The 13,521-nt window shown below is 33.1% G+C and overlaps 2 protein-coding genes across 3 annotated transcripts; both read left to right on the forward strand.

Annotated features, from left to right (window-relative positions):
- Positions 1-2,098: 2,098 nt before the first annotated feature.
- Positions 2,099-3,023, forward strand: LOC102585339 (uncharacterized). Its single transcript, XM_006342121.2, has 3 exons — positions 2,099-2,348; positions 2,493-2,558; positions 2,641-3,023. The coding sequence occupies exons 1-3, from the start codon at positions 2,187-2,189 to the stop codon at positions 2,692-2,694; spliced, it is 282 nt and encodes a 93-aa protein (XP_006342183.1). The 5' UTR covers positions 2,099-2,186; the 3' UTR covers positions 2,695-3,023.
- A 6,788-nt stretch (positions 3,024-9,811) lies between these two features.
- Positions 9,812-12,140, forward strand: LOC102585675 (AT-hook motif nuclear-localized protein 27). Of its 2 annotated transcripts, none has more exons than XM_006342123.2 (2): positions 9,812-11,046; positions 11,367-11,471. In XM_006342123.2, the coding sequence occupies exons 1-2, from the start codon at positions 10,423-10,425 to the stop codon at positions 11,379-11,381; spliced, it is 639 nt and encodes a 212-aa protein (XP_006342185.1). In that variant the 5' UTR covers positions 9,812-10,422; the 3' UTR covers positions 11,382-11,471. The 2 variants fall into 2 exon arrangements, with proteins under 2 accessions (XP_006342185.1, XP_006342184.1); XM_006342122.2 differs by having other exon boundaries at positions 9,814-11,046; positions 11,382-12,140.
- The last annotated feature ends 1,381 nt before the right edge of the window (positions 12,141-13,521 follow it).

The raw sequence follows: 13,521 nt of genomic DNA on the forward strand, positions 1-13,521 counted from the left end.
TTCTGATCCTTGTGAATAGACATCAAATGAGAGGTGCTTGATGTAATTTAGAGCGTGAACGTACTGCTAAAAAAAATGTAATTTACGAACATATTTTGTGTTAATGGGAGCTAAGTTTTGATTTGGTACTATATGTGATTAGGCAAGTGGAATTATATTCATTTGGGAACAAAGAGCCAACTGACTAAACATTGGTTTGGCAAAGGTCTACCTGAGGGGGACCCGACCCACTAAAAATGAGTGGTCCAACATTATCTACGTTCAATGCACGTAATGATATTTGGTTCTTTCCACTTTGTTAATGATTTATTCGAAAGACTCGATATTTATATCAAATTAATTCATAGATCATTGTATCATAGTGTCACTACGAAGAAGACCGCAGTTCAAGCACTGTGTTAGTCCGTCATCTTTTTCAATCAATATTTTTTTCTATTTTATCATATTTTTTAGTCTATTTAAAAAAGAATTATTTTTTTCGTTTAACTTTCTACGTGATATATTTAAAACTACAATTCAATTATTTTTTACTTTCTTAAATTTCTTATCAAATCGAAACATGACAAATAAATTAAAACGAAAAAGAATAATTGACAATAATACAAACATGTGGTGTTGGACCCAATGTTGCTTTGTTGGAGCGAGCATTCATTGGTGGAACCAAAGTTTTTCGTTTTTACCAATTCCAACTGCTCATGTTGTGCTGTATCATCATCAGCATCGTCATCTAAGATATGATAATAAAATTAGAGCTATTGAAATTATAAAATTGAAAGTTAGCAGGTACGACCAAATCTACTACGGTGGTTTAAATCCGTCCAAGAGTATCGTGATTAAGTACAAAATATTGTGCTCTACCCAATAATTATTATTTGAAGATTTGATTACTGGTATACAACATACTAGTAACTACTAAATCTTTTGAACATATCATTGTCCCTTATGGGGCCAACGTGACACACACCTTCTTTTTGTACAGTTGTATAATTTAAATTCAAAGTTCATGGATTACAATTAATCAATTACGTGTCCTTAGGACTGTTGTAGATAGTTGTCAAATCTAATTAGTTCTCTTAATTAATTAACAATAATCTCTGGACGGAGCCGCGGATTAATCATCATATTTTCATACAAATTGACAAATAACAATTTGCTTGAATCCCTCCACCTTATTTTAGAAAAAGGAAAAGGACATTAGATGAATTAGTAACGTGAAAATACAGCCTACTAACTTTTGTTAGGCAACTGGAATATCTATTATAATTATTATGGCTTGTTTGGGAGAAAGTTTTTATTTTCTTTCGAAAAACAGAAGTAGAAAATTACGTTTTAAAGATAAAATATCCTTATTATCGTTTTATATTTACCACTTATCCCTCACTAATTTGATCCTTTTTATTTTCACGTCTTATTCCCCATTTCTCACATGGAGAAAAAGTAAAGAAGACCACCTTGTTCTGTTTGGTAGAAATATTATTGCAACTAAAATCGAGATGTTCATTACATCATTTTCACATGCAATAATATAATTTTTTTTTTCTTGCAACATCATATGTTAATGTGTTCTTAATTTAAATGTCATATTATTTCTACCAAACAAAACAAGGTGCTCTTCTTCTCACATGAAGTTATTATCTCTATTAAATATATAAAAAGACGATTGAGCATTCCATACTTAAAATTGTAGACAAAATCGATGTTAATAAATAGACAAAAGTTTGGGAGAGGACCAAAAGTGCACCAATATAGCAGACATGAGGGACTATATATTACTGCTCCATACGAAAATTGAAGAATGATTTTGAATCTTAACCCAAAAATAATAGACTATTTTGGATTTGCTCTCTCTAAAAAGTGAATTTTATCTTTTTAATAAATACTAACTATAGATATCCAAATAAAGTAGCCATAAACTGACCTTTTGTTGCTGGTCAAACACTCAAACTAATGGAATGGGCTTTCACGTTGATTTCACTTGGGCTGAAGCTGAAGTATAACTTGGTTATTTATGATGATAGAGCAAGCTAGGCAGAAATTCAATCCAATTGAGCCCGCTACTCGATGGGCCGTTAAGTTAAACCCAATTCACCAGAGACATTCAACTGTGGATTGATTCCATAAATTTCTGCATGAGCTGCTGCTCCACTTTATTTAGGGGAAAAACTGATTTTTGTTAAGGAATTGGAATGGCCAGTTGGAGGAAATCGGCAGGTAATGTTAGATCCTTTGTCGGAAACTTAACCGGAGGTTTAAGGGGTGGAAGCAATTTGGCATCTTGGGTTGTCGCCGGTACTTTAGCTTACTTTCTCTGGGTCAAGCCATCTCAGGAACTCAAGAGACAGCAACAGGTATTTCTCAATTATCAATTTTTGTGCTTGTGTGTGTATTTACAAGTCAATCAATTGATAAGCCCTTAGTTTTATGAATACTCTGTCTACTTTAATTCGGGCAATTTACAAGTACTATTTTTTTCTTTAATTTTTGGGTGACAGGAAAAGGCGGCTGCATCAGATGCTTATCGTTATGTTGAGAAGCGAAAACCCATTCCTGATCCGCAGGTACTGTGCCCTTTTGATTTCCATCAACGGGTGTCTGTGCTGTATTCAGTATTGGTTTTATCCATTTCATGAATTTTGGCAGGAAACTGGATTGATATACGGTAACAAAAACAAAGCGAAAAGAGCTGAAGAATAGAGAATTCCATGCCATTCTGTAAGTTAGCTTGCATAATGAATGCTCAGGGAATTGTAAATCCTTATGGAGTTACTGCTGCTCATTGGCGTATAGGGAGCTTATATAATTATACTTCTGAACTCATTTTTTTTATGGGGGCAAATAATTATCTATACCTAGAAAAGAAAATCATGTAAGCTTTAAGTTTTTGTGGATATAATGTAGCATGTATTTTGTTTTTTGTTTTCAAGGTGAGGTTCTTGAATAGCATTATACTGGTTTATCAACATGATGTTTTATTTCCTTTTATCTTAGCTACATGAACATTTTTGTTCATTGTTCAAAGTTTATATGTATTGGTTCGACTAGCTTCTATTCTTATGTTAATTACTCCATAAGGATTTTGTATTAACGCTCATCAAATTTCAAGAATCTTGCTATTTTGAATTTCCAATTTCAATTTCCCATAATGTAGGGAGGGCCAGCTTTAGTTGAGATTTAGTGAAGTCAAAGCCTTTTCTCTTCAAGAGTTCCCATTAACAGCCAATATATTTGATGGATAATGAACCGTATACTTGTAGGGTAAAAATCTAAATAAATATCTACGTTTTATTTGTTTAAGAAGAATTATTAGTAGTAGGATTCATGTTCATTATATTGAACTAGTGCTAGAAGTGTATCACTTCTGCTTCTACCATACATATGCTTAAAATTGACATTTTATGTAGATAAATTATGAAGGATGTTGGGATATAATTATTTAAGTAAATGAAGGCAGACGGTGTCTAACATTTTGAACTTTTAAATGAGATGGCTAGACACTTCAACATGTTATTAGAGGCAAGTAGAGGTCCTATGTTCAATCTCATCATCACCCATTATCAAAAAGAAATTCCATGTGCTTGGCCTATGAAAAATACTTAGATTGCACGTGAAAGGGTATGTTGAGACATAATTATGTAAATAGATGTGGGTTCTTTCTAACAACTTAAACTTTTGGAGAGACTATCACACACTTCAATAAAGGGTACCTGTAATATTTTCCTCTAGTTACTTCTGAGGTATGTCAACCTTAGACCTCAACGTTCTTAGTTTATCTTGATATCACCTTAGTATTGAGATGTTTAGGTTTTGATTTAATGTTTTACTTCTGATAGATTTCAAAGTTTTGGCTGGTTTAGGAAACTATCCCAACTTATTTATTTCAAAGTGTTGACTGGTTTGATGCTGGAAAATTATGTACCCTTTTTGATCCTACATGACTTTAATGGAGTGCAGGCTGGTTCTGTATGTATTTATCTTAGAATTTCTTTGCGTACATTTACTCCTTCATTCTCTGCTTCCACTTTGTTATTTTATCAACATGAATGACTTGAATGCTATACTTAACAAATTTTTGTATCATTCTCTTTGAAGCTCTGGGGCTGTGCTCAGCCATTTATGTTAAGTCAAATCCATCCAAACATTATCATAATAAGTTTCCTTTATTATCTTATAAGATTGGATTTATGTGCATCAGTGCTTCTTTCAACCGAAAATTGTGTAATCATACCCAGTGATTCTATTACGTAGAGTAATACTACCGTCATCCAAAAAAAGAATCTCACCTAATTCGGTATTGTGGGTAAAATTGATTAAGTTGGTCTAGGTTAGGCAGTAATTGATTAGTTTTCTTTTTCCAAATATAAAGCTAGAGAATTATTCCCTCCATGTGACATTGTTTGACCTGGCATGGAGTATAACAAAAATTAGAGCGTTTTGAAACTTGTGATCTAAAACAAGTCATAAACATTTGTGTGGCTATAAATTGGTAAAATAGTAAATCTAAAGTTAAATTGTTTTAAATATAGAAAGATGTTATTCTTGCTGGAGAAACTAAAAAGGAATGTGTGCTGCATAAATTGGGACAGAGGGAGAATAAAAGATATTGCAATCATATAAGTTGGCATTTAAAATATCAGAAAAAGAAGATGATAAAATCATGGTGAAAAAGGAATGTCTTAAACTCCCAAGTTAAAGGAATGGAGAGAGGACAAGTACTCTTTAGATACCGAGGTAGCCAGACTTGGCTGAAAAGAGAGCTACACGTCGTTTATGCCTACTTAGCCAATTAGTTCTGCCATTGACAGTAAATCAAATTTGATGTTTGACTAAATTGTCGAAACCATGATGTTGTCACACTGTCTAAGACAAAGCAAGAAATAGGAAAATGTGCAATGGAGAAGAAAGGACAGCGTACGATGGTGGCATTATTATAATTTTGCTTAAACTTATCTGATTTCAGCCAGTTCACCATCCATATCGATTGTGATACTGACGAGGTATTGTTCTGGGTTCTCCATAATGAATCATTCCTGTGAAGTATGAATGTTAGGTGGTTGTGTGTTTACCATCTTTGTTGGCATAGAGTTGCTTCATAAAGCTTGTCCATATTGCAAAAAGCTTTTATAGAGTCTTGAAATCTACACTCAACAAAGAGCGAAAGCCTGTATACTTTTGTTTGTTTTTTTTTAAAGAAAAACTTTATGGTAATGAGAATCTCAGTGATTTTCTTAATTGCATAGTTCTTTCTGCTTGCTGCAAATAGCTTATCACTAATAGTCATAGAGAACAATTGATATATAATGGACAGGCCATTCTTGCTGAATGCTGGTCCTGCACTTTGCTGATATGAAATTGTTGGCCGTTTTTGGTGGGAACTCCTTTGCAATCCTGCAGAAGATATCTGAAGTCAAAGATAGAAGAACATGCTTATATGTTGTGTTTATGGTGGTGATAGATTGGGTTTATTGTCTTTGAGCCAAATCATGCTCTCTGTGTTTTCCCGAATTGTTGGTCATAGCTTCCTTTTGACTCTCTAAATTTTTGACATCTGCTCTTTGGTTTTCCTTGTTCTCTCTTAACCCAATTATCTTTCCTTAGAATTTGGATGTTGGGAACTTATTTTTTGATGATATGTTAGATTAGTATATTATGATTCAGTCTCTGCTAGAACTTGATTTGAATGTTCTATCTGGTCCAATTCTCCATTTAGGACAAAAGTAATTTCGTGGGAACTATAATACTCCCTGTTGTACGAGGAAGCGTGGACCTTTTGTTTATGGAGATTGGAATTTCATGCTCTTTTTGTTGTGAGTTTCTATTTGTTATATTTTTGTGTATCACTGCTTGAGCTTAAAACTGCTTCTGATTAGTAGCTAGATTGGGAAATGTCAGGGTAATAGATGTGTTACCTTTTCAGCTTAATACGTGTTTAGTTTGTTCTATGAATGTCTCCTCTCACATTTTGCATAAAGCCATTGTTGGTCAAGAAGTTACAGAGGTAAACAACTATTACCTGGTTGGTTAATTTTGAAGGAAATGCAGAGAGAATGATTAGACAACTGGAATTACCTAACCACCGCAATTAAGGTGAGCTACACTGGAGAAAAAAAGGGTGAAGAAACAGATAATAATTTGTCAGGAATTGGATGTCACTCAAATCATTTTGAATTTTGATGCAGTTAGGTGAGTGAATGAGTAGATTCGCATTATATCTAACTTTGACCTTTTGTGCATCTGATAAATGCTTGTGCCATTATCATATCTCTAATTTGAGTTACATCTTGACTTGTGCATGGTCCCATCGTCCTAATTAAACAGTCCAAAAGAAAGAAAGGGAAGCCTAGTGCATTGAGCTCATGCTAAGTAAGATGTGCCACAAGAAAAGAGTGAGTAACTCTCTCTCAGTATATGTTGTACCAAGTAGATCTTTGTATGAAAGAAATCCATACAAATTTATTTTGTTCAAAGCTAGGATGGTTGTGTGTGACATATACTATCATTTTGAATGGTTAATTTAGTTATGTTTGTTTCTAAACATTTAATTTATATCCATAGTTGTACGTAATGATTGAAGTTTACAAAATGAGATGGATAGTTGGATGTAATATAAAGACGTCATAATTCACATGTAGCAAAATTGTATTTTTAAATTTCTTGGATCAATGCTAGTTTAGCTAAGTCCGTATGGAAACAAATGATCTAGAAACTGCAAACTAGTTTGAATTAAAAGTTTTCTTGTGAGATTGACATGACTATTTCAACGGATGAAATATGATTGATATACGAGACATATAAGTATATATAGGGATTGGAGATTGAATTGATGATAAAATGGAATCCTAGGTCATAGGGATCGATCTTAAACTTAAACCCATTATAACAATTGAAAGAATAAGTTGTGTAGGTGTAAAGCAAATAATAATGGAAGCTGATGTCCAATTGTATTATGTTAATGGAAATATATATCACCTAAAACATGCTTCTATAGGAAAGAAGAATAACCTAAATTTTACTACTAATTACTTTACTATGATGGAGAAAAAGGTAAAAGGAGAGGAATAAATATTTGAGAAAACAAGCCGACAAAGAAACAAAATTATACAGGAGAGGAGCATCTAACTTCTGCGATATTACTAAATTATTAAGTGCAACTTGCTTTATCCTTTTTAAAATTTATATTGAGAATGTTTAAGGGCATTAATTCTTTTCTTCTTAGCTAGCTAACGTCACTTCCCAATTACATAATATATATTGCTGTCATATCATCTTATTTGGTAATTTCCCAACAGTGTCATACTTTAGATTTTCTTTACGCCCCAGAATAAGGATTTATTTGGTTGATCGAGAATAGTATATTATATACTCCATATATAGGTGTTTATTTTTTTTTAAATTAAAAAAGTTGAAACAAAATCAATGTACTTTAATGTTTAATTATAGCATGTAATAAACAATACCTTTTGTTTGTGACAAGAATTAATTATAGCTTATTTGGTCGAGTTTTTGAAAAAGAACATACTATTCTTAACGATTATACCATTTAGCATGTAATATATACTATCTTTTTAAGGTATATATATTTGACATTATAAGTGACTTCCTTCCTAATACGCTTTTAACAAATAAAAAAAGAGCTTCTATTACTTTTACAGAGGTCTGAAAAAAGAGGTGGACGTGATTGCTTGATGAAGAAATAATTAAATAAGATAAGTTTAAAAAAAATATCCAGATAAATTAAAAGTGTGCGGCGATTCCACAGTTTAATATAATTAACATTATTATAACTATATATTATACTATATTGAGTGAAATGGCAATCTGTGATTGCCTAAGCTATTATAGTTGGTGAAGGCCTAATATGCATTTCTTATTAGTAGTAACATTACTTTATTTTATAGGCATTTTCTAAGTGAGAAAAGAACAAGTTTGAGTGTTTCGTGATTGGCTTGGAACTCAAATAAGTCCATTTTATAAACAAGAGGCACTAGTCACTACACATATATATAAGCATATCCTACTCCCAACTTTTTTGTTTAAATATATAATCTAACTAAAGTGGATATATATACCAAACATATATCATCACTCTATTATTATTAAATAATAATTAGTCCTTAGTATATACTTTATTAAAAGACTATTTGTCGTCTTTCTATATATGCATTAATAATATTGTAACTGTTACTTCTGATTTATTCTTTTATAATCATTAATAATAATATCCTTTTGTTCTCCTGAAAACGCATATAAAAAGTTTGAGAATTTTATATCATATTACCTAAAGCCAATATATTCTGTGACATATATAAAGACGTTTGTCATAATTTCAGGTTCGCCTACAAAGCCACGAGTTGAATCTCCAAAGACGAGCAGAGTTACATGTTTTTTTTTAAAAAAATTGGCAATAAAAAAATATATAATTAAATAAATAAAAATATATCATTTTAATCCTTTAAAATTTTTAATAAGATGAGTATTATTTTATAGCATAGATAAAGGTTTTTGGTTTGACTTTCACTATTATTCAATATTAAAAGTAATTTTATATGTTTGGCCTATGAAAAAATTGATTAGATTTTTATACTATATATATATAAAAAGAACATGTTGGAGATATAATTAAAAAAAAAGGAAAAACCTCTTATTATGATTTTGGGTTGAAAGGAAAGTCATTGTCAAACCCATACCTCTTGGGGTTGGCGTGTCTTCTTTTATTGCATGTTGACTGTAATACCCTCTTAGTTCCAATTTAAATTTTTAATAAAAATAAATTTAGATATGAAAAAACTTGGTAGTTTAAACCTGAAAAAGCGAGGTAAATGGTAAGAGAGGGAGCTAGTATATATTAAAGATTAAAGATTGACAGGTGCTAAAAATGGGAATGGAGGGCACCCCATATGTTTCAAATTATGTGCTGTGATGCATGCATCATTCCCATTTCATGTTTAACCTAAATAATAATAATAATAATAAGGGACCCCCACTCCCATCCCCATCCTCAAGTACGTAGTACTAATTAGAGTAGTATACTTCTTTTCTGGTTTATATGTTATTGCCTTTTTTTGGAGATGTAAGAGAAGACCCTATCCATTCATTTGATCCCCCCTGGCCCTGGGACATTAGTTAGTACCTTTCCTTGTTTTGTTATACAAGAATCCGACTACTTACTCTCATTAATTATTAACTGAAGATCGAATAACTAACTAAACCTATAAAATGTTACAATTTTCAACACATTCTTTCTTTCTTTCTTCGTGTAGTATTTGTGGAGTGGAGTAATAAAAAAAAGCAAAGGGTGCGGGGTTGTATGTTTCAAGTAAAGAACAAGTACCACGTGGGTATAACAGCTGACACCACGTCACACGGTCGCCTACTTTGACCGCACGTGGCTTCTGTCTGTTTGCTTCATACGTGTCATGCACACACACACCGCCCATTCACTTCACGCACAAACAAACTGCCAACTTCATTTCTTCTCTAGAATTATATTTACTCATTATTATTATTAATCAAATATAGCTACGGCCGGGAAGAATTATTAAATAAATAAAACTCACTCGCAAGTCGCATCACATGATAAAAGCCAAAATTAAAAGAAGAAAAAAACACACTCTACTATAGAAAAGAATATTACTCCTATTGATTTGACGATGACCATCTGATAGATAGGGTTGTTGAATTAATTATATTATTAGGTGGCATTGTGTTAATTACAAAATGACTAACCTCTTTCAATCAATCGAACATATGTACTTATTATTAACCGATAGAAGAAAAATATTTCACGTTTAATCATTTTATATACTAATAACTCAAATAGTATCACGACTTCCTCCTCCATTTTACTAATTAGGTAAATATTATTATGATATTAAAAGAAGCATTGCTAGGGATGGAAGATGGGTTGAACCTCATCATCAGCGACTGATTTGACTGCGGCCGCACATCCCATTATATATAGTATTATATATATACTCACTCCACTTGCCCTCAAAAATCTCCTCTCCTTTTGTTTCTATTCAATACTCGGCCTCCTACTGCTTTTCTCTTTTGCAACTTGCTCTTGTTTACTTCTTCTTCAACATTTAGCATCTTTTACCCACTTCCAATTGTCCAAGTCTTAAAACGGCAAAAGACCACCAGCTGCTGTTTTTCCATTTTTGTTTACTTGTAAATCCTGATGATGGCTATAGTTCTACACTAGTACTCCGTGTTCTAATTAATTTTCTATTTAGCTTCCCTACTCATTTCAATTCTTCAACCAGAGCCAGACTATCTATCTAAGGTTGTTTTTTCCGATCCGCCAAATACTGGACAACTTACTAGATCCGATTGATTGATTTATAGATTGACACTCAACTATTGTTAGTGGAACCATTTCTGTGGTTGCACTATATATAATTAATCTGTTGCAATTTAGAATAGATGGATTTTAATTATAGTTTGGGATTGAGCCGCGGTGAATCTGACAGTGATGCTGGTGCAAGTTCCGGAGGCGGAGCTCCAGGAACTTCTTCAAATCGCCGGCCTAGAGGCCGTCCGCCTGGATCTAAAAATAAGCCCAAGCCTCCAATAATCGTGACCAGAGATACGCCTAATGCACTCCGATCTCACGTGCTTGAAGTTTCAACGGATGTTGATATCATGGAAAGTATCTCCAATTACGCAAGGCGGAGAGGGAGAGGTGTTTGTATTCTTAGTGGTAGCGGCACTGTTGCCAACGTCAACATCCGTCAGCCTGCTTCCCCTGCTGCAACTGTAGTCACTCTTCACGGACGTTTCGAGATACTTTCCCTCTCAGGTACGGTGCTTCCTCCGCCTGCACCGCCTGGCTCCAGTGGGATCTCTATATTTTTGTCAGGTGGACAAGGACAAGTTGTTGGAGGATCCGTTGTAGGGCCTTTGATGGCATCAGGTCCGGTCGTTTTAATGGCTGCCTCTTTTGCTAATGCTGTATTTGAACGACTTCCGTTGGAGGAAGAGGATGCTGCTGCTGCTAATGCTAATGCTAATGCTAATGCTTCTGGTGTTGGTGCCCCTACTACACAGGTATAATTAATTAATACCACATTGTAAATATTATTATTACTATACTAGTTTCACTTGTTTTTTCATATAAACAATTAGCTAGCTAGATTGGTTCAAAATATAAACCCTCTTTCTATATACGAATTTCACATGATTTCAATTAATATCCATAATCGAACACCGTTACCAAATTGAACACAAACAAGTATTTTATACTTGTGAGTCCCTATTTAAAACGCCTCTTGTAATGTTGTTATATAATAAGAGTGGATCCAGTTATTCGTGTGCTTAATATTTTCAATAATTTCTCATACAGTATATATTTTACCAAAGTGCCTTAGTATGAATTTGAATAGGTACAGCCAGCTGCCTCACAGTCATCAGGAGTAACCGGTGGTGGAGAGGCTGGAACTGGCGAAGGTGGAAATATGGCTTTTGGGAATAATAATTACTCATTCTCAGCTGAGTTGCTTGGATGGGGTGGAAATGCTGCAAATGAAAGGCCCCCATTTTAGTATATACATTGCATTGCAAGTTAGAGTGATCATGAGAGAACCAGATGCATGATTTTCGTGAGTGTTAATAATTACTACCACTCAATTAGCTTTCATATGATTATAATACATTTCAAAATGTTTGGATTAAAGATAGAGTCGGTGGAGTAGCTGGTGCAGAAAATAATAGGAATATTTTGCATAGCCAGTACACTACATTTTTTTCAATTCCACTAACGGTATTGAAGCGAGAGGCAATCATAATTTACTATGAGGAAGAAATTTGCAATTCAAGGGCAAAGCATTGTGAGTGAGTAGCTACCTTGCATTTCATGTCTTTATAAATAAATAAATATATAGTGTTTGTACAAGTACTATATATCACACCTAACAATGCTCATCTTGATTGTCTAAACTTCATGTGATTTTTTCATGTATCTATTATCACTTGGCTTATTAATTAGAATAATTTGTTTGGTGTAATCTTAGATTTACGTATGTAATGGTGCAAATTACTAGTATTAAAAGATAAACTAGAGCTTTGAGGGTGAGTTTTCAGATATTGACCGATCCCTTGTTTGGACTTGAACTTGATCTTTTATTGACATACTGTCTTTCTCATCTGTTTTTTATCATATTGCTGAAGAAAATCTTCATTATATGTGTTGTTTGTTGCTCCTTCCTTTTTCTTTTGTCACTGGAGTTTGGTATGGGCCATAACATACTTACTTTGATTTTGGTCTTGGTTTAACTGAGATACAATAAAGACCAAACAATACGTAATTTTTGTTGAAGAATGTACAATCTATATATGCTTGTATGATAGTAGAGGTTACGTTGATTAATTTTTTGAGTTATTGATTAGATACATATGTGCATTATGATATGTATTGTTATACTTATCATATTGTAAGTGGAAGCTAACGGCTGGCAAGCATAAAGAGTAGATCTACTCGTTGTGATATTAATAGTTAATTAATTAAAGAGAGTTGCGTTCTCCAATATGTTGGAGAAACTGAAAATCAAACTGAGATCACAAAGAAGTTAAGAAGAAACCAGGCATCGAGGAATCAATATTGACTGCATGCATTGTATGTATATATCATATATTTAATTATGACACATAAGCACATAAATTGCAGTGTCAGCTACACAACGTAACTTCAATTTCTTCACGAGTTTTGAAGTTTGCAAAATTAAAGTTGTGCATGAAATAATAATATTCCAATTATACTCCCTCTATTTCAAAAAGAATGTCCAATTTTATTTTTAGTCTCTTTTGAAAAGAATGTCTCCTTTCCTTTTTTGGATACACTAACTTTTAACGTGGCATGTTTAAAAGTCACAAGATTAAAGAACATTTTGATACATTTAACATTACTTTAATTTAAAATCACAAGATTAAAAAGTCTTATTTCTTTTTTTAAATTTCGTTTCAAGTCAAAGTAGGTCATTCTTTTTTAAACGTACTAAATTTATGGAATTCCTTGTTTATATTCAATGTGTTGAACGGTGGACCTTTGTTTAGAGAATAACGAGGGGAAAACGAAAACAACATTTGGGATGGATATTATTGAGAAAGAGAATGTGATAAGGATATCTGCAATTTTCTGATAAGATGCTCTGACTACATCTGCAATGGAAATTCAACACATACTCACAATTCATCAATACTCCATTTTGTCTTTACTGATTTCACACGACACAGGACAAACACTTTAGCACCTCCACAATCAACCACTAACTATTTACTTGGACATTGTTAACCCATTTGAACCCTCCACAATTTACTCTTTTATTTTGAAGGATGACCAATTGTATCATGACTAGAATCCTAAACTTATCACAGTCACGAGAGCAAGCCTCACTTGTCTATACACCATTAACTCATCTTACGTATAATGAACTGATTTTTCAACAAAAAACGCTAGTCTTCTCCCCATCTCTCTCTCACACACACCTTTGCAAATAAGTGACCTCAGGTCAAGCTGGACATCAGATG

The sequence above is a fragment of the Solanum tuberosum genome, unplaced genomic scaffold (genome assembly GCF_000226075.1).
Source record: "Solanum tuberosum cultivar DM 1-3 516 R44 unplaced genomic scaffold, SolTub_3.0 scf00032, whole genome shotgun sequence".
Taxonomy (NCBI): Eukaryota; Viridiplantae; Streptophyta; class Magnoliopsida; order Solanales; family Solanaceae; genus Solanum; species Solanum tuberosum.

What these genes read in the sequence shown, in the direction of transcription:
- LOC102585339 (XM_006342121.2), top strand. Translation starts at nt 2,187, where the DNA reads ATGGCCAGTTGGAGGAAATCGGCAGGTAATGTTAGATCCTTTGTCGGA. An exon ending in AACTCAAGAGACAGCAACAG is followed by an intron (nt 2,349 to 2,492) that starts GTATTTCTCAAT and finishes TTTGGGTGACAG; the next exon opens with GAAAAGGCGGCTGCATCAGA. An exon ending in AACCCATTCCTGATCCGCAG is followed by an intron (nt 2,559 to 2,640) that starts GTACTGTGCCCT and finishes GAATTTTGGCAG; the next exon opens with GAAACTGGATTGATATACGG.
- LOC102585675 (XM_006342122.2), top strand. Translation starts at nt 10,423, where the DNA reads ATGGATTTTAATTATAGTTTGGGATTGAGCCGCGGTGAATCTGACAGT. An exon ending in TTGGTGCCCCTACTACACAG is followed by an intron (nt 11,047 to 11,381) that starts GTATAATTAATT and finishes GAATTTGAATAG; the next exon opens with GTACAGCCAGCTGCCTCACA.